At 42.1% G+C, this 25,449-nt stretch overlaps 1 protein-coding gene across 2 annotated transcripts in view; it reads right to left on the bottom strand.

The window, feature by feature from the left end:
• Nucleotides 1-25,449, bottom strand: part of RAPGEF5 (Rap guanine nucleotide exchange factor 5) — a 225,985-nt gene that overhangs the window by 8,940 nt on the left and 191,596 nt on the right. For both annotated transcript variants that reach the window (XM_058724848.1, XM_058724849.1), the window contains 7 exons: nt 23,890-23,987; nt 20,574-20,696; nt 18,412-18,590; nt 13,058-13,148; nt 10,868-10,918; nt 9,984-10,071; nt 4,576-4,640 (listed from right to left, as the gene is read on the bottom strand). In XM_058724848.1, the coding sequence (XP_058580831.1) occupies nt 4,576-4,640; nt 9,984-10,071; nt 10,868-10,918; nt 13,058-13,148; nt 18,412-18,590; nt 20,574-20,696; nt 23,890-23,987 (695 nt within the window). The remainder of the gene's footprint in view (nt 1-4,575; nt 4,641-9,983; nt 10,072-10,867; nt 10,919-13,057; nt 13,149-18,411; nt 18,591-20,573; nt 20,697-23,889; nt 23,988-25,449) is intronic.

Here is a 25,449-nt window from a genome sequence, read left to right as displayed (position 1 = left end):
CATTTCTAGTTTCCCGTGACGGAGAAGAAAGACAGCATTTAGGACAACACCATTTTCCACTCCTGTTTCTCCCCTACTGTTGCCAGAATCATCTCCAAACACTGCTGCCATTGTGTTATCGTCCTCTGGAAAATCCACGTCGACTTTCTAATTTGTTTCATATCAAAATCCAAACATCGCCCAACGATTCAAGAAATCAACGTTATTCATTATCTGCTCCTCCAAGCTTCCCCAAACGTGTCAACATCTTTCACATTCCACATGTACACACCAGTCAGAGGCTCATCCATACACAGCAAGCCCTCAGTGAATTATTGCTACAAGAATAATTTTGGCGTGAAAAAAAATTTTTTTACTTAAAATCTGTCAGAACTATAGAAACTTTATTTGAATGTGACCTACTTATTAAATTGTTCTCAACTGTGTTTCCAATGTATTTCTATTCAATAGTGGAAAATTAAATAGGACAGTGATTATAGCAGGACCTCAAGTTGCATGTGTAAAGGAAATGAGACGTGACTCACGTCTGTGAAAGTATTGTTATGTTTCCTTCCCCAAATGTTACCACTATTCCCAGGGCAGCTCTCTCGTTCTAAGCTATGGCGTCACACTGATTTCTATCCTCTGCCGTTTAGGCAGCTCACGGGAGCCTTGAGCTGATGGCAGGGTTGAGGGCTGAGTGTGGCAGTGAAACTTGAGTCCTCCCCATCTTCAGGTTTTCTGAAGGGGGGAGGGGGAAAATGTGGTAAAGGATGAGGCTCTCAACACTGAGGAGTAAAGAGAAGAAAGAGAGAAAGCATTTGTTTCTTCATTATTTAATAGTTCGCGACTGAAACGTTTAGAGCTGCTGAGACAGCAGAGGGAACAATGGAAATCTTATTAGACCCAATGAGTGCTTCTGGGCCTTCGTGTCATCTGACTTAATGTGTCGGCCTGTATCAGCCAGATAAAGAGAATACACTGAATGGTTTGCTAGCTGGCTTAAGCTAATATCCATCATGAGGCATTGGCTTCTCCCAAGTTAATTCAGTTAGGTTCTATTGGTTCATTATTGTGAAAGATGATCCTGTTTTAGCTTAAGTGAAACTCTGTCCCTTGCTAAGAAACATTCCTTGAAAACGCTGACTTTATTAGGAAATTCAGTCTCATTCTCCAGCATCCAAGTATAACGTAGGGCTATGTACATTGTATAATAGGTTTTTGTCTTTGAAAAAATTTGAACTCACCCTGTCTTCTCTGTGCAAGGAGGGGGTCAGCAGTAGGTGTGCTCCATACTAAGAGCCATCTACTGTGTGAGGACCAGGAACTCGCTCATGTTACAGAACCTGATCTGTCTAGAAATGGTGGGCTAGCCGGCGTCTGATGGATGTATGTGGGTGTTATGGCCCACTGTGTACATGCATAACTGCATTTAGCTTCTAGTTGTCTTTTTTTAATAAAGTTCTCTTTGGGAATTTACAATTTAAAAGAGAATATTATTACTTATCTATGCCATGTTATTTCCTTAAGGCATCTTAAAGGATTAAGGGGGTACAGACAGTTATTGACACTAAAAGAAGTACTATTTGTTAGACTACGTTTTGCTCCCAGAGGTTAATCTGAAGTCTTTTTTTTTTTTTTTTGAGAGTGAGAGAGAGCCTATGTGTGTGCACCAGCAGGGAAGGGCGGGAAGGAGGAAGAGGAGAGAGAGAGAATCTTAAGCAGGCTCCACACCACCCAGTGTGAAGCCCAATTCAGGGTTCCATCTCATGACCCTGGGATCACGACCTGAGTCCCAATCAAGAGTCAGATGCTTAACTGACTGAGCCACCCAGGTGCCTCAGTCTGAAGTCCTGACACAACTGAAAGCGAGACCCTAGACGACATTAGCTGTTATCCAAAGGCATCCAATGGATTGTTGGAGAAAGTAGCAGAAGCCCAGAAATGCTGGTCAGAATGAGAGACAGGGATGTGGGGATCTTTCCATGGCTTTTTCCCATTTGTGCCTTTATCGAATCTTTCTCTGACTTCAGTAGCACTATCGGAGGGGCAGTAACACAAGGAACTTGACCAAACCACTGGCTCACCTGGGGGAGAAGGTCAACTGCTGGTCTGCTCTTAACAACAGACAACAGTCGGCTTTATAACGAGCGCAACTGTTCTCCCGTGTTCCGTCTAAGTTAGTCAGAGGGTAACTCACTAGACCTTTGTGCTGAATTCTACTCAGAGTGACACCCCTCCTCCCGCATCTCCACACATGCTCTCCAAAGCTTGTTAGGCATTCTTAACCACATGTGCTGGCCGGGATTTGAAGTAGATATTGACCAAAGGCTTCATCTGCCTGAAATCATTTCATTAATATCCAACACTGGAGATTAACCTACACAAAGTCTAGAATGTTAGTGCCTATAGTCTTTGGTTGCAAACAGGTACCCTGGGATCTTCAGAACATGACACAGTGAGGGGCACCTGCCTGGGTGGCTCAGTCAGTTGAGCGTCTGATTTTGGCTCAGGTCATGATTCATGGTTTGTGAGTTGGAATCCCACATCAGGCTCTGTGCTGACAGCTCAGAGCCTGGAGCCTGCTTCAGATTCTGTGTCTCCCTCTCTCTGCCCCGTCCCAGCTCACACTCGGTCTCTGTCTCAAAAATAAACAAACATTAAAAAAAATTACAATTATCTTTAAAAAAATAGAACATGACACAGTGATACAGAACAAGTCTCTAAAGAGTACGTACAAAAAAGCCTCACTCTGAATATCTACTTCTGGCTGTGCTGGTTTGACTGCAGCATCTAAAATAACTGAGCTCTGGGGCGCCTGGGTGGCTCAGTCGGTTAAGCGTCCGACTTCAGCTCAGGTCACGATCTCGCGGTCCGTGAGTTCGAGCCCCGCATCGGGCTCTGTGCTGACAGCTCAGAGCCTGGAGCCTGCTTCCGATTCTGTGTCTCCCTCTCTCTCTGCCCTTCCCCCGTTCATGCTCTGTCTCTCTCTGTCCCAAAAATAAATAAACGTTAAAAAAAAATTAAAAAAAAAAAATAACTGAGCTCTGGAAAGCCTGCTTGGCTCAGTCAGTTGAGTGTCTGACTCTTGGTTTTGGCTCAGGTCAGGTCATGATCTCACAGTTTTGTGAGTTCCAGCCCCGTGTCAGGCTCTGTGCTGGCAGCACAGAGCCTGTTTAGGATTCTCTCTCTCCCTCTCTCTCTGCCCCTCCCCTGCTTGTGCTGTCTCTGTCTCTCTCAAAATAAATAAATAAACTTAAAACTTTTTTAAATAACTGAGCTCTGGTTCCAAAGCACTTAGCACAGGGGGATTTAAAGAGTACAGGCACATCCACTTTAACAACAACTTAACCAGATGTGCTGGCCAGGATTTGAAGTCAAATCAGTCATTCTCAAGTGATTAAAATGGAGCTACTGCAGGATATCCCAAGACGTCTCTCTCCCAGATTCTAGGTGCTTGGATTTTCAAGTGGCACAGCGGTCCTCTGTCACCTCACCCCATGTGTGGTGAGTTAACCTGACGATTACAGCGGGGCACTTATGAGGCAAAGGTCAGATGCCAAACCCCGCTCGGACTCATCAGTTTGTACCGTTCTTTGGTCATGGTCTGCAACCCCCGCCTCACTCAACCTTCTCTCACATGCCTGACCCAGTCTCACAGGGAACCGGGGGTCAGTTCCTGAAAGAGTTCATAAAATCCATTACCATTACTGAAAAGGTCACTCAAAGGTCAGGATCTACGGACTGGGGTCACTGGTATCATCTTTAACCATGAAGGACAGTCTAATCTGTGACACTCAAGTTCATTTGGGGACAGATCCATTCTTGCAGTCCACGGGGCCCCTCTGGAGCACTCCTCGTTTACTACACTTGCTCAGTTCTCCCTAGCAGCTCCTCCTCTGCCCTAGGCCAGTCCGAAAGGCTAGGAGGAGCTCACAACAGGAGGAAGTACCTGGGAAGGTCTTAGAAATACTTCAGGAAGGGGAATTTCAGTAACTCGTAAGGGAGGACTGATTGGGAACCTTTCACTTGAGAGCAGGGAGTGCACTCTGCCTGAGCTGCTGTCTCCACAGTCCACTGTGCTCCACAGGCAGACAGAGGGGTGGTGCTTCCTCTCAGGCACAGCCTGCGAATTCCACCTTCGCATCCAGTGGGGAGCACTGAAGATGAACGCATCTCCCCAGAAGCGGAGCTTTTTCCTGGGTCCTGGAAGCAGTATACACTGAGACGCAGAGCGATGCCTTTCAAGCAGTAAAGCTTAACCTCCTGAGTGTGAACTCTTAGTGACAGAACCTTACAGGTTTTATTTCCGGTTTAGTAACACACACACAACCACTGATATTAATTGAATGAAGTCCCATTTTCAAAAATAAAAAGCAGACTTTCATAGTCGGTCCTCAAAACCTTGCTAGCACACTTATTTTTCACTGGAATACATTTTATTGACAATGCTGAACGTGCAGCAAATAAGCTCCTGGAAACCACCATGTATTCAGAGGAGAAAAATACTTAAACCATTTGTTTCTTAGAACAAGAAGGAAAAAAGCATGCACTTTCCTGACAGTGGGAAAAGGGAGAAATAATGAATGTACGTACCAGTTTTTCAAAATTGACAAGATTATCCAAAAATGTTTTATTTCCTTCATGAATAAATGTTACATCTGAAAATTAAAAACAAAAAGACATATGTGCCATTAGGAATGGATCATGAGTCAGGGCTAAGGAGGTCCAGAGGCAATGCAACTTATTAATTTTTCTTAAACATCATGCATTACTCCATGCATTTGACAAGGCAACTTGAACCTGAATCTGTATGGTATTCGATGTGAAAAGGCATAATTTATAAGTGAGGGGGAGGAGAGAATATTATAACATTAATGCAGTTATATATTTTGCACTTCAACGTGCTTGATAGAAGCTAACACTATTCTATAACTTAACCAGTCCATTATGTTTTTTTTGACCAGAACACTGAGCAGGAAAGAAATAAATACCCAGAAACAAAGGAATTTTCATATTTATGTGTTTACTTTTTAACAATCCCTGGCAAAGTGTATGTGGCCTGCTTTATCTACATTAGAAGATTTAGATTTAGATGTTAAAATGTAGATTCTTCGGTCTCAAAGCCAGTGCCTGATTGTGTATCAGAAATGAGGAAAGGGATGGGTTAGAAAATGGCAGTTTCTGGCCCTACTCAATGGGTGGAAAGCATCACTGATGAAAAGAACATACGGAAATTAGGATGAAGGTACATTTTCAGAGGAAGGGAAAGTTACAGGTGAGGTTTGAGCCTCACCTGCACGGGAAGTGACAGAAGATACTCAAAGAAAAGCCTCCTTTTGGTTGCAAAAAATCTGAATGCCTCCTCCAGAGAAAGGGATTTGGGAATTAGTTACAATAAAGACAGCAGCTGAAGCTCAGTGAGTGGATGACTCAGAAACTCAGATCAGAGGGTCAAAGACAGAGCACTAGGGAATCTTCACAGATAAGAATCAAAGAGCCTGCAAATAATCATGTCGGATCACAAACATGCAGGATAAACCAAATGAAAATTATCTTGTTGAAATAACCTGACATAAAAGAGGCAAAAGAACAGCTTAAGATTCCTATAAATAGAAAGGGAAAGCATTTGCATTTAATCAAGACTTTCATCCTGCTGGTCCCTATGGGGCAATTACGAGGTAGGTGCTGGAAACCTGCCTGCAAGACACTTGGCTGCTGAGCTCTGACTGCCCACCAGGGGACGACACCAGCCACAGACCTACATGATCCCCTGATCCAAACCTTTCCTCAAGGAACCCCTTATATACAGCTTCTAGCACCGACTGCAAAGTTTTCCTAAGCTTTTTCCCCCTTTACTAAAACTGATGTTCTAATAGGAAAATAATTTACAATTACACAGTTGTCTGAAAGACTCTGGTTATTTTGTCTTTCATGACTTTGCTTTCAAAAAAGAACCATAAGTTTTCATTCTGTGACACGATACTTAGAGTAGTTGGCGCATGAGCTTTTCCTTTTTTTTGTGTGTAGCAAATAAGCGCGTGTGCACTCTACCTACATTACACACCACCTAAAAGCCCAGTCTCCCCTAACTCCCTGAGACCTCGGGTTACAAATGCCCTCTCTGAGTCACTTGGGCCATTTCCCCAATGTTACATTATTGTCCTCTTCTCCCTATGTTCCCGAGGATGATGATGAGGGGGTGATGACAATAATGGCACTTATCTCTATTAACAGCATCAGAAAGGGCATTAACAGAAGACTGTAAGGTAAAGCCTTAGCAGGACAGAATGTGAAGAAACTGGGAGCCAAAGAACATGCACAGCTGGCCCAGGATCACAGCTCTACTCCTCCCAGCCAGGGCTCAAACCCAGGGAGCCTGCTTCCTCTTCCCCACTGTGCCTCTCTGGGAGCTCACATTGAAAGGACTTGGACATTTCTTACAGGCCGTTACAGTCGCCTGGCTAGATTTATGGCATGTGGGGTGTGTCTGCAACTTTTCAAATCTTTCCTTTGGTGGCTCCCTCTCTTTCCTCCAACCTAAGGTCTCTTCACTTCTTGGGTGGTCTCAACCCCAACCCTTAGGGCTTGGAGGTCAGGCTGATGAGCATGAGAAGAAGGCAGGGAAGGTGCTTGGGGCCGGGTGGAAAGGGCAGAGAGGCTGGAGGGGCTGCCACTCAGGAGAGGGGGTTCAAGTGGCTGAAGGTTTTGATGCAGTTGAATGGCAGGTGATGCAGTCAGAAGGGAAGGGAAGGAAGGGGAGGGGAGGGAAGAAAGAAAGTTGGGAGGGAAGGGGACAGAGAGAAAGAAACCTGGGACCTCAGAACTCAAGTCATGGGAGGGAAGGGGGAAGGGAAGGGGGAGGGGAGGGGAGGGGAAGGGAGGGGAGGGAAGGGAAGGGAAGGGAAGAAAGTTGGGAGAGAAGGGGACAGAGAGAGAGAAAGAAACCTGGGATCTCAGAACTTAAGTCATGGGCTGTGAAGCAATTCTGGGTACCCACCAGGCTGAGTGTGTGAAATGAGTACCTTTCATCTGGAGACACCTGAACACTCTCCAAACACTTCATATAACAGAAGTGCCAGACAAAATGACTCCACTTGTTGATGGCAATTAAAAGAGGAGGAAGATACACCAGTTTTCCTTTTATTTAAATACACTCGCAAACCTGCAATAATCATGTCTTCTCTAAAATACATACACAACCCACCGGAGGACTTCAGTTAATCTTCAAACACCTGCTGATTATTGACTCTACTGGAAAGGACTACCATCTTCAAAACGCTGAATGAAACAGACTATTTGGCTGCTTTGGACTTTAGCTTAGCTGGATCCTTTCTCCTACACTTATTTAGGGTTTCCTATTCATCTGTTTTCTGAACAGATTCCACACCACAGTATGGGGGCAACTAAATCAAAAGGCAAGAATTCAACTGGGAAACAGGAAAGCTGAGGCCTGGAAGGATCCTCAGATTACCTGATAATCTCCATGCTTACTGGGAACTGTCTCAACAAAAGAAAGAAAGAAAGAAAGAAAGAAACATGGGAGGCCTAATCCTTCTTAACATCCAAGGGGTTCAATTTGATCCTTTTTCTCTAACTAATAGCAACCCAAAGTGGGAGGCACAAGGGGCAGAACAAGTTTTCATTAATTAGGTGGTTGTTCTAAAGTAGTTTATTACAACTTAAAAATTTTTTTGCAATTAAAAAAACCCCCAAATTAATGTTATTATTTTTTTTTAACATTTATTTATTATTGAAAGACAGAGAGAGACAGAGCATGAGCACGAGGCGGGGGGGGGGGGGGCGGCAGAGAGAGGAGGAGACAAAGAATCTGAAGCTGTTAGCACAGAGCCCGATGTGGGGCTCTAACTCACAAACCCCAAGACCATGACCTGAGCCGAAGTCAGAAGCTTAACCGACTGAGACACCCAGGCATCCCAATGTTATTTTTTCCAAAATGTTTTGTTCCAGGCATGATATATACATATTTTAAATTTCACATTATATTCCTTTGGAAATTATTTCAGACAAAATGATAATTTTATTAAAAAAATTTTTTTAATTTTAATTTTTCAGAGAGAGAGAGAGAGAGAGAGAGACAAAGTATGAGTGGGGGAGGAGCAGTGAGAGAGGGAGACACAGAATCCAAAACAGGCTCCAGGCTCTATCAGCACAGAGCCTGATGCGGGGCTCGAACCCACGAACTGTGAGGTCATGACCTTAGCCGGCATCAGACGTTTAACTGACTGAGCCACCGAGGCATCCCAGAAAAAAATGATAATTTTAAATAAAGTGTTAATGATGTTTATTTTTATAATCACAAAATATTTAAAAGGGAAAACTGCTTAAACTCAAAAAAGCCTCTAATAAAAAAAAAGAAAAAAATGTTTAATTTACTAGAGTGAATGAATGTATTTTCAGTAGAAAAAAAGGGAAATTTGTTTTGCTGCCAACAAAGAGGCGTAGATAAACTCAGTAGAGCAGAAAATTGCATCTAAGCTAAGATATAAGTGTGAGACACTTGGCTGCATTAAATATTTTTGGGGGGGAAATCAAGAATATACAGCAAAAAACACTGCTCATATTTAAATAAGCTAAAGGGACATTGTCCACTAACTTCTCATTACCTTACAAATTTTGTTTCAAATTGTTTTCTGCTTAAAATCAATTCCTTTCCCAGATCTGTCTTCATTTCCTGCTTCCTATTTGTGTCTAAATGATTCTAAGTGTTACGTCCCACCTGCCACCCGCACTGTCCAGGTGAAGGTGTTTTATTTTGCAAATAAAAATCATAAGCCTGAATAAATGTTTAAATTGCTATTTTGGCATTACAATCCCTCCTTATTTCACCCATTTACATTTAGCAGAATCTTTTCAGCTTGAATGCAGCATCTATATGCCTCTCAGTTGTGCTAACACAGTATTGTTTCACAAAGATTCTTGCTTGACACTAGATGCAGGCTAGATGAGGGGCTGCAGGGAATCACAGCGACTCAGAAATTCTCCAAGCTCGGGTTGTTCTGGAGAGAAGCTGAGGAAGGAAGATCAGCTTTATTGTCAGTGGGGGTAGCAATGGGGGGAGAGGAGGCAGGGAGCCTGGCCAGGACATCCAACAACACAGTTACTAGGTAACTCATTTCCAGAATCACATGTACGAGTCCAGCTACTGGGGCCAGACCTAGCAGAAGTTACATGCCTCTGAAGGGCACAGGCTATGTAAAAGAGTATGCCTATAAAATCCCTTGGGAAGAATCAAAATATGGCCAAAAAAAAAAAAAAAAGACCAAATCCCTTTTCCCTGGAAAGCACCTAGATAGAATATATACTGAATGTTAGCAGAATAGGCCGGTATAAAAAGAACTTCCTTTTAATTAAACCTCTTGGTTTGAAAGAGACCACTGAGATCTCATTAACAAATGTAACTAACATGTTTCAGGATGAATTATTTGGTGCTCTATAGGAGAAGTCAGGGGACTAGCTTGCAGCTGTAACATATTTTCCCAAATGGATTCCATTACTGGAAAAAGAAAGTACGTCCTCCACCAATAATTTTCATCCACTATACTGCCTGTGTTGACCACAGGTATTTCTCACACAGCAGCAGCCAGTCAGGGAGCTCCCTGAAATTTAAGCTGCAAATATAGAGAGCATGATCACTGTTTGGTTTCTTTATTCCAGCCTTATTCTTGGTTGAATTAAGTGGATGGTAAACTCTAAGAAACTAAGACCATGCTTAGAAGCAGAGCAAAATAAAAACACATGTTTCCAGTCCCAAGTTTTGGAAGTCAGGTGAAAATGCTTTGTTATCTCTCGGGTACAATTAAGTATTTCTGGTACCTCAGAAATAAAGGTTTGAAAAACAATCACAAGCAAACACAGGTGTAATGTCAAAATTAGTCTCACGAAATACACCTAGAGTCCCCCCCCTTTTTTTTTCAGCCCCACGTAGTTAGAATGACACATTTCTGAAGATGGAATTGCACAGCATAAAACAAAATTGTTACCTTTAAGCAACAGGGGCATGAATGGGATTTTGGGTGGTTTCATCTTTTTGAAAGCATCTCTGTAGGCTTTGTGATTCAGGGAAGGATCCTGCCAAACCAAGCAGATGACAAAGAGAAAGAAAAATCAATGTGCTACAGAAACAATTCTAAATCCACTTTTGCTATACAATTTGAACATGATTTAGATATTGAGAGGTTCTTCCTCAGAACAAAGTAGATAAAGGTTTCCTAGGAGAATAAACTCGCTAAATTAGGGCAAGAAATGTAGGCAATGAACGAAAGTCAACTTACTGGCTTACAATAATGGGAAATGACTGCAAAAGAGAGGCACCTTTTGATTGCCCTATTATTTTCCTCAAATAGGTTTCTTAAGTACAGTTTCCTCTGTATAATTTCTATCATGAGGTAACCCCAAAGTCTTTTGTTAGGTACACTGCAAAGAAACACCTCCCTTATAATGCACAGACAATGCACAGAAAGTAAGAGCACATTGTTTTATTGTGTTCTGAAAAGAAACATTAAAAAAAAAACCCTAAATCTAAGAAATGGTAGAAAGGAGAAAAAGGAGAAAACAGTAATGCATAAGACACTGACCACACACTCCATTTATACCAGTTAATTCTGTAAGCTTTGAAATGGACTAGGTACTTAAAAATCTTCATTGTCCAAATAAGGTCAAAAGGACCATTCTCACTACCTTTTTCCATGGAGGGGAAGAGGCATTAACTGTCCATTCCTTCATTCCTTAAGAAGTAAAGCTACATTTTCATACACAAGTGATGTAGGCTAAGCTACTGGACAACGTGCTGACCATTACAATCTAGAAGGAAATTTGTTATGATCCACTAATTTGAAGAGTAAGTCCCCTTTGGCTCGCTACTTACTGTTAAACTTTCGAGTTCAGAGAAAAGTTTCTTAAACTTCCCAGGGATTTTCTAAAATCAAACAAACGAAATACAAAAAGGAAAAGGTCAAAGAAGTCAGTTATTTTCAGAGGCACTAGGGGGAACTTTTCCTAAGCTGTGCTGGCATGTGTCCCATTTCTGAGCATAAATACCTCTATCATTTGATTCTACGCCACTTGCTTCTCACTAGGCAATCTTCATCATTCCTTAATGTGACATTCCTTGGGAATGCTGCTCAAGACAGTTTAAAATAATGCACAGCTACATGACTCAGGAATCTAGCTGGTCAGACATTCCACACACGGGTGATTTTTTAATACAAACTTGAATTTCAGCTCCATATCCCACCTTCGGCGAATGCTCTGGTCTTCTTACAGACTCTTGCTGAGTGGGAAATAATACTGGCTGACATTTTTTGTCTAAATGATAGAACTGTGTTTCACAGCAGAGGGCTAAATGGTGAAAGGCCATAAAAACCCTAAGTGATGAAGCCTGCACGTCAGTGGGAACGAACTACTACTGAATAGTAAAGAGCAACCACATCAACATCATGGAGGGTAGAAACATATGCCATCCTCCCAAATAAAAATTTGGGCCCAAGCAAGAAGCACCTGGGATTTTCCAGCCTAGCTCTGACACGATTAAGGGAAATACTGGATACCTTCCATACTGACTTAGTAGTCGGTCAGTCTGAATTTGAATTCCGACTCTGCCCCTTTCTAGCTGCGTGGTTTGCTGTGAGTCCCCACTTGCCCATCTGTGGTCCAAGTGGAGCTGGTCCAAGACCTTCTTCTTGTTTGCCCGGCCCATTATCTACCAGCCATGGCACTGATGAGTGCCCTGTACATGGTAGGCAGTCAACATGTGCATGAAACGCATGCTGTTGGAACTTAATTATTTCTCCTCTCAATTTCTGCAAATCAACGCTTCTTTCCAGGTTTAATTCAAATTCCACTTTCTTCTGACCCTTGCTGGCCTTTTCCCTCCTGCTCTGATTGACTGTGGCCTTTGTTGGCCATCTCCTTTCATCTCACAATGTGTGTGCAGGTCGTGTTTGCTTAACCAGGGAAGGCAGGCCTTTCGTTTCTTTTCTTTTGCACTCCTTTAAGGGGCGGTGACCCTGACCCTCAGGTCACCACCATGCATTCCAATGAAGTATGGCCCCTGAAGCAAAGACAGTGAATCCCCGTTATTCAGAGCTCTGAGTTGAGATCTAACGTAAGAAAAAGCTAGCTGGCCTAGGTTGTAGGAGTTTGAATCAGGGGACCATCAGAATGGAGTAGTGACAGGAGCTGAATCAGAGAGGGCTGGAGAGAAACTGAGACCACAGGAGCCACATGGAGCTCAGGGTCATAAGGGAGAAAGAAGCCTGAATGGTTAAAGAGAAAAGGATGAGGGAGAGAAAAGGTTCATGCAGTGCGGTAGCCAGTCAGTAGGGAAGAGAGAGGCAGAGAAAGAAACAAAAGTCCAAAAAGAAGGTGATGGGGCCAGGGGAGAGGCTGAGAGCCCTGTATCTGTGCCTAGACACATTTAGGGGCATCTCGGTTTCAGTTCTTTTCTCATAGGCCCTTTATAGTCTGCGGTTCAGAACTTGGACTAACTTGAGTGGGCCTCTCTACCTTAGAACCGGAATGGCCATTATCACGCAACACTGACAGAGGCAGAGCCCTGACTTGTGAAGCCTGAAACATACTACTTTGCGGGCCCCTCTTTGGAAAAAAGAATACAAAATTACTCTATGTCTGCAAATTTTACAAAGATACACATCCTCCACTGAACACAATGCCAGGGGCAATGCAAGAGAAAGGACCAGAAGCTTAAATTCATTAGCATCTCAACAAATCTGCTCTGGACATATGTCATCACTTCGAAAGGACTAGCATGGGACTGTAACCACACTATCATGGCAGCAGGGCAGAAAACAAATATGCATGTGTGTACAATTTATGTTCTATTATATATATAATAGAACCATCCTGAAGACCATGTGATCAAAATAGTTCTACTTGACACATTCATTTTTAACATTTTTTTTGAGTGGTACTTAACCTCATTTAAACCATTTAAGTCAGTGTATTTTAAATAAAGGCCTTTCGTTGGCATGTTTCCCCTTCAGTTTTATTTGTCCCTATCCCACTTCCCCCTTTCATGTGGGCCCCCAAGGCTCACCTCCCAGGTCTGCGACAGCCGACTCACAGAAGCAGTGTTGAGACCCATCACAATAGCAAAGAAAGAATTCAGGTTTCTCTGGGCTTTGCAGCTATGGAATAAAAGAAAGTACAAGGTACTTGGAGCAACGTGCTTTTGCCAGAAGGCCACAAAAGATAAAGCCCAAAAGACTGCCCTAGGCCACATTGTTCAATGTCCAGGGCAGGGCTGAACTCTGCCCCATGGCCAACACACATTGACTGCCCCTATGGATGCGGAGTGGTATCCCCTCCACTGTTCCTAACACAGGGGACAGAGTCCAAACGCTTGGGCTCATCCTTACCTCTAGGGAAAGATCTGTGCTCCTGACACCCCCCAGATGCCTCAAAAGATTCCTCCTTTTAAAATATCTATTTTGGATGACGCATTTAAAATTTCAACTGAAAACTCATGAATTCGTGTTTCTTTATATATAGCAAACTCTCATTATAACAGCTCTCTTGCCCATCTCTTTAATCAGGATGCTGTCTTTATGTTTTGACAGACAAGTCCCTCCCACCTCAGTGGTCCAAGCTTCCCCTCCCATGACATTCAGATGCATTTTCCTTGCTATCAACAAAATAGCTACTGTATTACATATCTATATAAAACATGGCATGTATCATGGGGGATACTGTCCCACATTTCTCATTTAGAGAAAAAAAAGGAGGAAAAAACGCAAAATAAAATCACATTGAGCTCCATTCACTCTGTAAGCTTATCTGTTCTGCATAACGTCAGTCATGCCCTTCAACCTAATTGGTTAAAATTCCACTAACTTCAACCTAATTGGTTAAAATTGCCCTTCAACCTAATTGGTTAAAATTCCACTAACTCTCAAAACCCCCAGAGGGGGCTTGGTCTCCCAGTTCAGCCAGGACAGCCTGCGAGTTTTGGACACTCCTTTTTCTGGGGTGCGTTAAAAAAACACTTCTCTGAGGCTAGTTTTTAAAATTAAGAAATCACTCTAATTTGATAAATATGAAGAAATATGAAAATGCTCAACAGTAAGCCAGTGCATAAAAACTACCTGGTGTATAATAACTTAGCTTGTACCAGATGCTGTCTCTCCCATCACACTTCACCAATATCTTAGATGGAACTTGGGAACAGTGTATATATAACTCTGTATCCTGCTTCTTCAATTATACTCTGATACAGTATATATTATGAATTCTTCCCTATCATCAATGGTTCTACAACTTCATCAAAAATATATTTCATGATGTGTTTACTTATTGACCTATTATTGACATTTAAGTTATTCTCAATTCAATACAGAATGCAACAATGAGTATCCCTGTGTATAAAACTTTTCAACTGTATTTACAGGTTTTTTGTTGTTGTTGTTGTTGTTTTTGTTTTGAGAGAGAGAGAGAGAGCATGTGCACAGGCAAGAGAAGGGTGGAGAGAGAGGGGAGAGAGAATCCCAAGCAGGCTCCAAGTTCTGCGTTGAGCCTGATGCAGGGCTTGATCTCATGACCTCACTGAAATCAAGAGTTGGATGCTTAACCAACTGAGCCTCCCAGGTGCCCCTATCTATCGTTCTTTTAATTAAGTTAGACCTGCAGTCATTACATGATTGGTCAAAAGCTATCCTTGAACTTAAAGGTTCTGGTAAAAACTGTCCCCAGAAACTGTACTGCTTTCCAGTGACACAGACTGGGTATAAAAGTATCTAGTTTAGAACCAGAAGAATGCTTGGGGTTGTGGCAGGACCCCCATGGGGTTGTGTATGTGGGGCACATACACAGCTGCGTGTGCCCTGGCAGGTCCTCCCTAAGTGGCCTGCTCCTAGTCCCAGCACCATGGGCTAGATACTGCCCAATATAGCTGTGCCTGGGATCCAGGGCAGAGAAAGTCAATCGGGGAGCATTTCGAAGTTCTATCCCCATTAATTGTGGAACCTGGAAAGGTGCTGCTGTCTCCATACCTAGGGTCTAGAATATGTGGGGTGGACACAGTCCTGCAGGACCCCCCACTGCTGGGTCTCCATGAGTCCAGTGCCTGCAGTTAGAGGGGAGGCAAGAGGACTCAAGACTCAGTCTGATTGGTCACTTCATCGGGTTTCTGCCACCATTCTCCTGGGTGAACGCTATTTGGTATATTCCATGATAAATAAAGATGCCTTCTGGTCAATGATTTAGAAATCCACCTGTTTTTGTAAATCATTGGTGACTAAAGGCATCAATACTTTGACTCTGCTTCCCTTCTGTCATCCACTTCCCTCAGTCTACCCTTTCTGTTTCATCACACCCCTGGAAAGTTCACACCAGCCAGGACAGACTTGAGTCAGCTCCATTCCTCTCTCTCGCTTTTTAAAGATTTAAGTAATCTCTACAGCCAACGTGGGGTTCAAACTTACAACCCTGAGATCAAGAGATCAAGAGTATGCTCTATCAACTGAGTTAGCCAGGCATACCCCCTTCTTTTTCAGTCAGCTCATCTCTTGAAGTGATGATTTGAGGTGAGAGGCTCCTGTGGTCAGCAAGAGCTCTCCAGCCCCTACATCACAGCACGTCAGCTGGAGGCTCTTGCTTACTCCCAGGTCCTCTTACATTCCCAGGCTCCACGGTTCTGTGATTCCTCACTAGACATTAAATTCCTTATGGCTTGAGTATGTACGTATTTCATTTTTATATTCTGCCCGTCACCGGAAAGCCTTGTAGACAGGCAGCTTTTCACACAGCACTTTCTGGAGTTGAAAACAAGACTCTTGGGGGAAATGGTTTTATCGTTATTCATTATAAAAAGGTTTATTATTCCTCATTTTATTCAACACCATTTATCTATCTGCAATCTTAGATAGAATTCTCATCTTTTTATCTTTAGCTCCCATAAACAATTGCCTTCCTTTTAAGTCATCCTTACAATAATAATTTTAAAAAAAGCACATATAACTAATGTCTGAACCTGTAAGTAGACAAAATGATTTTTCTAGAAGACAAATTGATACAGTACCAACGTTGGATACCAATCCAGTCTGGAATCCTTTGTTACCCAGGTTCATTCATTCCATGATAAGAACAGACTGACACTGAAACATTCCAGTTTAGCAAACATTCCTTTGTCTGTGTGAGGAAATAAACTCGACTCAAACCACAGAGGTGGGGGATGGGGTTGGTGAGAAGGAAGGGAAACATGAATATGCAAATAGATGCCTTAGGCAGGGGAGACACTTCATGATCATGGAAATTACTGTTTTCCCTTGGTTATTCCTACCAGTGTGATTATGAGGAATTTAACTTTATGTTTCTGTTGGCATTCTATTCCATGGGCTGGGGACAGAGAGACCAGTACAGTAAATAATTCAAGAGCATGGGGCCATAAGGAGAAGATGTGAATATATTTCATTTCCCTGAGGATAGATATAATCTTATACTGGAACTAAGCTGTGTGGTGTCATTTTACTCCTTGGGACATTAACATCCCGTTTCTCCAAGTAACTGGCACTTATAAGAAAGCTTTTGATCCAAAAGAGCCTCACCTTTATGAATTGCACAGGCTGTTTGGAATGCACTGGCCAAATCAAAAAAAGGAACATTCACCATAAAAACCATCCAAGATGTAGGCGTCTCTGTTATTTCTCTCTCCTCCCATTGTCAGTAACACCAAACACCAGGCTAGGTACTTCCATCATCTCTTGCTAGGTAAACAAAATATCATGCCTGTGGGGTCTCTTTGCCGACAGTTCAGTCTATGTGCTACTTCCAGATCAACCTTCCTGGGGGAAAGCTCTGCTCCTATGGGTCTCTGGCACAGACACCTGGTAATGAATCCCTGTCTTCTCAATTCAGTCCGAACTCTTTGACCTGAAATTCAACATCCTTCACAATTTGTTTTATCTTCCTTTGCAGATCAACCTCCTGCTCTCCCACACCTTTCTTACAAATACCCCTCCACTCTGGCCAAAGTGGATGAGGTTCCTTTCTTTGACCATATGTGGTCTGCCTCCAGTGAGCCCCTCTAACACCCTCTTCCAGTGAGGTTCACCTCCATGGAGAGTGTGAACTGTTGGAATCTTATCTGTCCAGTTCACCCAGATTTCAAATACAGACTTGAATGCTACTTTCCTCATGAATCTTTTTCCAATCCTCCTTTTCCACATTGTTGGCCTAAGAGCTTCCCTTCCTCTAAGGCCCCCAACAGAACTTGATCTTGGAACAGGGCACCCCCCCCTTCTCTTCTGCACATTAGCCATTTTAATTATCAAGGCATCCTTTCCAGCACATTGCAGACTCCTCGAAGCCAGGGATTGTGCACAGGGTCAGTGCAGCATGGATCTGCACATGTAATGAATGATCAATATATAGTTCCCGAATGCATTACATGGACATATACTCCAAAACGGTGTGATGTAAAAACTATTTTGGGAGACAAAGGAGAAACAAGATGGGAGGCAGAGGGAACTGGGCAAGATTCTGATTCATGCTGCCTACTTCTGTTGGAAGCTGCCTCAAGAGCAGTCTCAAGATACGAACCTGGTATTTGAAGAGATGCTCCCAGCAAGTTACTCAAATGTCATTCAACTAACCTTTACGGAGTCACTGCTATTTACCAAGTTCTGCCCCAGACATCTCAGGTACGATGTTTGCTTAGCAATGGTCCCTGCCCTCTGGAGGCTAACCCAGCCAAGTGAAGGGATTCTACCTAAACACAGAAGTTAAAAAATATAATAAAGAAGCTAAAAGCGAAAAAGCATGTGTGTGAGGGAGAGTGGGATAGGGAATGGCTGATCCTGCATTTGAAAGTCAGGGATGACTTCAGGAAGGAAGCAACATTTGACCTAGGTCTTAGGAATGGCAGCCATTTGTAGGGTGGAAGGGGTCATTCTGGCTGAGCCAACAACACATGTCCAGGTTTGGAGGATGGTGTGTATGGGATAGACAGCCATTCACAGTGGCTGCACCCAGGGGGTGTGGCTCAGAGGTCAGCTGGGACTGACCAGGGCAGGGCCTGCTAAAGAGTTCGCCAAGTTCACACCATGGGCATCAAGCAGTCAAGAGCAGAATCCTCAAATGCACCTCATTTGCAATGATTCTCCCTGCTCACATCACCTTCCCTGTTGCCCCAGGATGGAGCATGTGGGCGCTGCGCTGCCTGCTTAATCATCCTGCAGCACAGAGCAGACTGCTTTAGGCCGGTGTTTTGACACTGTATAGCAGGAATACTTCAAATGCAAAGACATAAATATTCAAGAAGAGACCTTTTCCATCATTTGGTCACTTAACTCAGTATTATACGTTTACCTCCTAACCCTTCTTATCATCACAAGGAAAAAAATGTACTCTCTCAAGGAGACGAGAGGAATTATGCTTTTCAGCGCCAGAACTCACTGCGCAGCAATTTTGATGAATTTCTTCACCAGCTGCACTCGCTTGCCCAGCTGGCCGCAGAGCAGAATCTCCGTGGCCACCCACAGCTGGACTTCATTGCATCTCTGAAGCAGAAGGCTGAGGTTCACGGTGTGCTCCCCGCTTCCTTGTCGGCTGAACGTGAAGTAGATCAGCTCTTGCTGAAAGGCAGATTCGTACCAGCATTTATTTTTAGCACAAACACAAGTTGATACAAAAGTTGGTTCATTTTTCAGAGCTACTTCAGGTAGCAGCTCTCACAGCATCACAGGTCTTGAGAATAATAACAACATATTCAATTTGAAACAACGGAGTTTTAGAGAGATCAACAACGTAGTTTTAGAGAGATCTTATTAAATAATGTTCACCTGGAATCTGCCCATAAACGTTATTTTTAGAAAGTGCAGATGATGCCTTTTTACATGAAAATCTAGTAAGTTCTAAAGTTTAAATCATAGGCTGAATCAAATCCAAACTTCCTGAACTTGCTCTATCGGCAAAAACAAGGGAAATGTTTGTCACTAGTATTTGTTAAGATGCACATTAAACTCTCACAGGTAGAGTCTTCTGACAAGGTTCTCAAACTTTAGTGTGAATCAGTCACCTAGAGGTCTGTTAAAGCAGATGGTTGGGCCCATCCTCTAAATTTTCTGATTCAGTATGTCTGTGGTAGGGCCAAAACCCTGCATTTATAACAAGTTCCCAGGTGGGGCTGATGATGTTGGTCTGGGTACCCACTCTTTGAGAACCACGGATATAAGATATAGTAAAATCATAAACAGAAAGAGAATGATAATATTACGGCAACGTCCAAAATTTACAAAATTGAGTAAAACCAGCAACTATTTATAGACTGACCATGTGCAGAGGAACAGGGAGATTTCCCTGCAGGGAAAGGAACAAGGATGCAGAGAGGAACAGGGGTGCGTCTGCACTGTGTGTTTTGCAGAAGTAACGCCAGTTCTCACACTGAGTAAGCAGTACAAGCAGGGACATGTCCTATTCTATTAACATTTCCAAAGGCACAAATCATTTAGCTTGAATGAGTTCACTACTTGCTCAAACTTAAATTATAGGGGCACCTGGGTGGCTCAATCAGTTAAGTGCCTGACTCTTGATTTTGGCTCAGGTTATGGTCTCACAGTTTGTGGGTTCGAGCCCTGCATCAGGCCCTGCACTGATGTGTGGAGCCTGCGTGAGATTGATTCTCTGTCTCCCTCTCTCTCTCTCTCTGCCCCTCCCTTGCTCATGTGCGTGCACAGGTGCATGTTCTCTCTCGCACGCGCGCAAAATAAAATTTAGATTACAATAATGTTGGAATTGTTTTTAATGAGAAAATATGAAGACATTTAAAAGACATTCCAAAGTGAAAGTGAAGCTCAAGTCCTCAAGTTGCGCTAGTTTCCTCAGAAGGAAAGGCTGTTTTGTAATGAAACATTTTACTACATGGCAAAGCAAATGCAACATATGGTTGCAGAGGGCTGTCTCATTTTTCATCTCCTGATTCCTGTGAGCCTTTTCCACTGGCTACATTTATTCCTTAACTGTCAGTAGCATTTTGCCCCTACTATTTTATAAATGTTTAAGCTGTCTTTTAAAGGGAGGGTTGATGAACATAAAACTTTGAAATATACCTCAAAGTTTTCAAGAAAGTACTTTATGTCCTGTAGCATAATCTAAATTTATAGAATGTTTTTGAGTAAAAGAATGGCTGTATGTGTATGTAGGTAAGTACATAAATATGGTTCTTGTATACATAGAGTAAACTTTACAGAAAAAATAAAAGGATCAGTATTAAAGTCATCAAATGTAAAATGGCTCTTCAACCCCCCTAGAGCTTCATAAACATGCAAATACATATATATCCATACATATAAAAACATAGCATATTTATACTACAGTACACGTATGATTATATAAGGAACAAATAAAGCATGATCATGTATTCTGATTTTCCTAGGCTTCTGTCAGTCTTTCAATATATTTAAAGTCCCCAAATATCTCTGGGCTATGGTATCCTAAGCATAACTGCATCACCAGATGATGGATCTTCTTAAAACCTAGCCACACACAAATGTTCTCCGAAGAAGAATTCACAGTGAAATAGCACTACCATTTATTTTATCTTTTCACTACTCACTTACCTCGTGGATTGAATTGAAGAGACTCCAATCAAAATTCATTAATTCCAGAGCAAGATCCCAAGTGTTCATTCCCAAAATCCTCATCGACCTTTGCTGTGATTCCTCATTTTCTGCAAATGGGTTCTAAACCAACAGACAGAAGCAAAAGGACCCTCAGCAATTCCCAAATGTTTGGCACTGAACTGGCTGGCCACAGAAAGGCACTAGAAACCCAGATTAGGAAAGGCATCTTGTCTGGGTACACTTAATATTTTCCCTAGTCTGTTCATCTTTGGTAAGATACAACCAAATTGGGAAACAGCCTTGGAAACAGTAGAATGTGATCAATGATACTTCACTGAGTTAGCCTGCCCCTCCCCCCTGACACACACACATACACACATACACACACACGCACGCACGCACATGCGCGTGCATCTACAAATCTGATTATAAAACACTGCCCCAGCAGACAGCATAATGAAAGCGAAAGCCCTGAAATCACTTTGGCTTCTGGTAAGAATTAATGTGCCAGCAGGTTAGTATAAAAACAAACAAAAGAAATGTCATGGTGCACTTCAATAAAGACAGACATGGCTTTTACAGGAAATATGTTTAACAAGCCACATCCCAGACACACATTTACAAGTTTTATTAAAATGCCTGTGGAAAGCAATACAAATTTAAACAAGAAATAAAAAAATAAATGTTACTTCATTTACACCCCGTGGTAGATGATTATTTTAAGGATCTGTTGCTTTCCCTACACAAATAGGTATGAGTCTGGTAATACTGTTTCCTTAAAATCTGGCATGAAATTATTAAATGCCACCACAACTTTAAATCTTTGGACACTGTTAAATTTATTAAAAGTTATTTGGCATCTTTTCAAAATATTTGATATTTTCTAATTAAAATGTAAATTCTCCAGGGGCATCTTGGCCGGCTCAGTCAGTAGGACATGTGATCTCATCAGGGTCGTGAGTTTGAGCCCCATGTTGGGGTTAGAGTTTACTTAAAAAAAACACACAATTTGAATAGCTAATGATGTTAAAATTGTTAATGACTTGGGAAAAAAAAGAATGGGACTTTGCAAAATTTAAGGACATGACAGGACGAAGGGAATTCAGATTATAAACATTAATTCCTATTTAAAAACTGCAAAATTATTGGCATTTTACAAGGTTTACTGTTATGAAAAGGTTTCCTAATTTGAAAAAAAAAAAAAAAAACAAATGACAAAAGACTTTCAGAGAGCTTTTCCACAGATGTGATTCTCTTCAGAGCAGGTCAAGGTTCAAATTGTGCCCGTAGGCCAGAGTGGGACACAGCGTGGTACTTGATGAGGGCGGACTGAGAAAATGCATGCAAATACTGAGGTGCTGAGAGAGGGAAGCCCACCTTTCTCAGGGCCTGATTAGTCTGGAATCAGCCAGATGCCATGCTACGCTGTAGGCATTCACAGGGAGAGCCAAGAGCTGGGAAATAACATAAATCTCGGCATACTAATTTGGAGATTTGGCTTTTTATTCCTCCTCCTTTCTCCCTAAATGCATCCCTCACCCTGGTACTGCCCTCTCGTTGCCCAAGGCTGTCCACAGCCCTCTCCAAGAAACACTTTCTATTTCTCTATCCCACTCATTCAGGGCTCTAACTCCTGCTCTCCAAGAGGATTAATCAGTATGTAAATATAGTGCATGCTAGTGGCTCCACATGTTATCCTACCCTTATAATATTCCGTTTCAACTGAACTCTTTTGGGGATAAAATGCTGAAAGCTGGGGTTCCGACAGGGCAATTTTAGGTGGTGCACAGAGGTGGTGGCGGGAAACATTTGAGGGCAAGATGGCACCTGGCTCATCTCGGAACATACTTCAGAGTGAGCACCTACTTATTCCACTAAGACATTGCTCAGGCCTGCCTCCCACTCTTCTGAAGCTGGCTCTGGTCCATGGTGGGAGACAGCTCTAGGTGTGCATGGCAGGGAACTGCAGCCAAGTCTATGGGGACCACGAGGAAGAAGGGCATGGGAGACAGAGTGTAGGTCTCCTTCGTCACCAGGAGCTCCACAGCAGCCGCAGGGTAGATGGTCCTCCTTTACAGTGAGGACTAAAGTCAAGCCAATCTCATTATCTGCTCAAGGATGCTGTGCAGCATTGTGTTTGTCACAGTTCATTGACAGAATTACATCATGTACAGACACAGGACCTGCGACCTGCTGAAGGACACTCAGAAGTGGAAAGACCCTAGTAAGACAAACGTTTTCCTTTCCTTTGCTCCCTCACCACCTACAAAGGAAAGGCATGTGTAATAGCTTCAGAGCCAAATATAACTAGAGTCCTAGCACTTTCCCTTCCTTGGCTGTAGGAAGTGAGAGTAAGTTACTCAGCCTCTCTGAACGTCACAGGATTATTGGCAATGTTACATGAGATACTGTATGTAAATTACTCAGCACCTGTCTGGTACTGTGTGCAAAAACTGACTATGATTAATATTATGGTAGGTTGATACTTGTAGGTAATTTCACATAAAATGTTTCTATTATAAGCAGTTTTGGTTAACCAATATGGTGTATACATTCCTCAATTATACATACAACAGGAGTCAGCTAGAAAGAACCAGCTTAGTGATGGCTCCTTGAAGTAGACTGAGACCAAGAGTCTAGATGACACCACCACAATCTGGCAGAGCCTGTCTTTTATGGGTGATGGATCCGAGGCCTGATCCTACCATGCAGAAAGCAACCATAACACTGAGGGTTTTAGGAACATAACGACAAATCATCTGCTTAGGCATAAATGTGCTTAAGTTTGAAATGAAAATAACTAACAGAGTGGGTTCTACGTTTCTTCAAACTCTTACTCCTCATCTACATCAAAGTACCATTGTTAGGAGCCTACCTTACGTGGGGAAGGCTGGTAATCTATCTTTTCTTCCAGGGAAGGAGGGGTACACCCAAAGTGCACCAAATGGACTGAATAAGGATATGGAGTCTCTTTCTCCTTAAATCTGCACAGGGTACATTTCTCAGCCTAATCTCCACATATCACCCAAAAAGAAGAAATAGAATTAAGATTCTGTTGGAGAGGAGGGTCACTTCTTTCATATCCCTTGTTTCAGGGGCCCAGAGAGAAGCAGGGTTTGACTTCAGAAGGGTTTAGGATTCCTGAAGTTGTACTTGCCTTGGATTTGCAAAAGCAGTGTTATTTGACAAGTGTATTGTTGGCCAGAGGAGGGGGTGGTTCAATGTACTTTTCTAACATGTATTATAAAACATACAAAAAAATATGATTTCAGTGTGCCATTTGTGTTTCAAGTAAAAGGCTCAAAGTCCTTACCAAAGTGTCAGCCAGGTCTTTCCGGTAGACATATATCCGACCAGATGCTTCAAGGGATTTGGAGATGGCCAAGTCATTTGGCTGAAGTTCATGTTTTTCTTTATTAAAAAAAGGGAGAGAGATTAGACACACAAGAACAGTGGTAGGCATACACAGTATATCTAAAAAGTGAAAACTGCCAAAGAAAAATATTTAAAAGCAAACAATATAGATTTAATTCAGTTCTGCATATTCTGTGCAATGGCACCAATGGGAGCATGGACATCACTGCTCACTATCCATAAAGTGGAAACCTCTTATCATTCCTTCTTATAATTTTTAGTCATTCTTTAGAATACAGACCAGTTTAGGGAAGAAAAGTAAAATTCACTCATAATCCCATCACTCTGAGATAACCATATGAAGGCTATTTTGATAACACTTGGGTCTATTTTTGTTCTGATCTTTACGTAAATGTGTATAACCAATACCCACACACATATATAATTGCAATTATTTATACATATGTGTTCAAAATTAGTATGGATACATACACACATATACATTTATAATTATTCTATATCTGGCTTTATATTCTGATTTTGCTATAAGCACTTATTATAACCACTTGTCAAAAATATTTAGGTATGTCATGTTTAATTGGTATATAACAGTCCATTATACCATCATTTCATCTTTCCTCTATTGTTGACCAATTTAATAGTTTTCAATATTTTTGTTATATAAATTAGATGGCAAGATGTATGTAAATACTGGCACAGGGTGTGGCACATAACAAGGGCTTGATAAATGGGATCTATTATTATAGCAGTCATATACTCCTGAAGTCAACATCCTTATGCATAAATTTTTGGCTGCTTATAGATGACTTTTTAAAGATAGATTCCCAGTAATGGAATTACTAGATCAAAGGGGAATGAATATTTTTTAAAGTTGCTGATACAGGGGCGCTCGGGTGGCTCAGTCAGTTAAATGTCCAACTTTAGCTCAGATCATGATCTCGTAGTTCTTGCGTTTGAGCCCCACATCGGGCTCTGCACTGACAGCGCAGGGCCTGCTTGGGATTCTGTCTCCCTCTCTCTCTGCCCCTCTCCACCTCAAAATAAATAAACTTAAGAAAAAATAAAGTTTCTGATACAAACTGCCCAATGGCTTTTGAATTCTTACACTGATCATTACTGGTGCTAAGTCTGCTATTCAGCTAAAACCAAAACTAGATTCTCAGTTTATTTTGTATTTCTTGACTACTAGTAAAGTGGAGTATTTTTCGTATTTCCCTTATTACAAACTGTTCCTGCCCTTCAGTCATGTTTCTACCATCACTGGAGCTCTCTTATAACACAAAAGCCTTCTTCATAGAAAAAAGTCCTCCTCGTAACTACAAATTACAGATGGGAATTGACTAAACCAATCTTCGAGTTCAGTGCACTTTAACATAATCAGCTTCTAAGTCAGCCTTTTCGTTACCAGCACGGTGGGGGAATGCAATATTCCACATACGTTTTTCTAGATAACTTAATCAGTTCAAAGGCCAAATTTTGTCTTGAACATTTCTGCTTA

Source organism: Neofelis nebulosa, chromosome 4 (genome assembly GCF_028018385.1).
Source record: "Neofelis nebulosa isolate mNeoNeb1 chromosome 4, mNeoNeb1.pri, whole genome shotgun sequence".
Classification (NCBI taxonomy): domain Eukaryota; kingdom Metazoa; phylum Chordata; class Mammalia; order Carnivora; family Felidae; genus Neofelis; species Neofelis nebulosa.
Note: the sequence above shows the minus strand (reverse complement) of the source record. Positions and strands in the feature narration are given on the sequence as shown.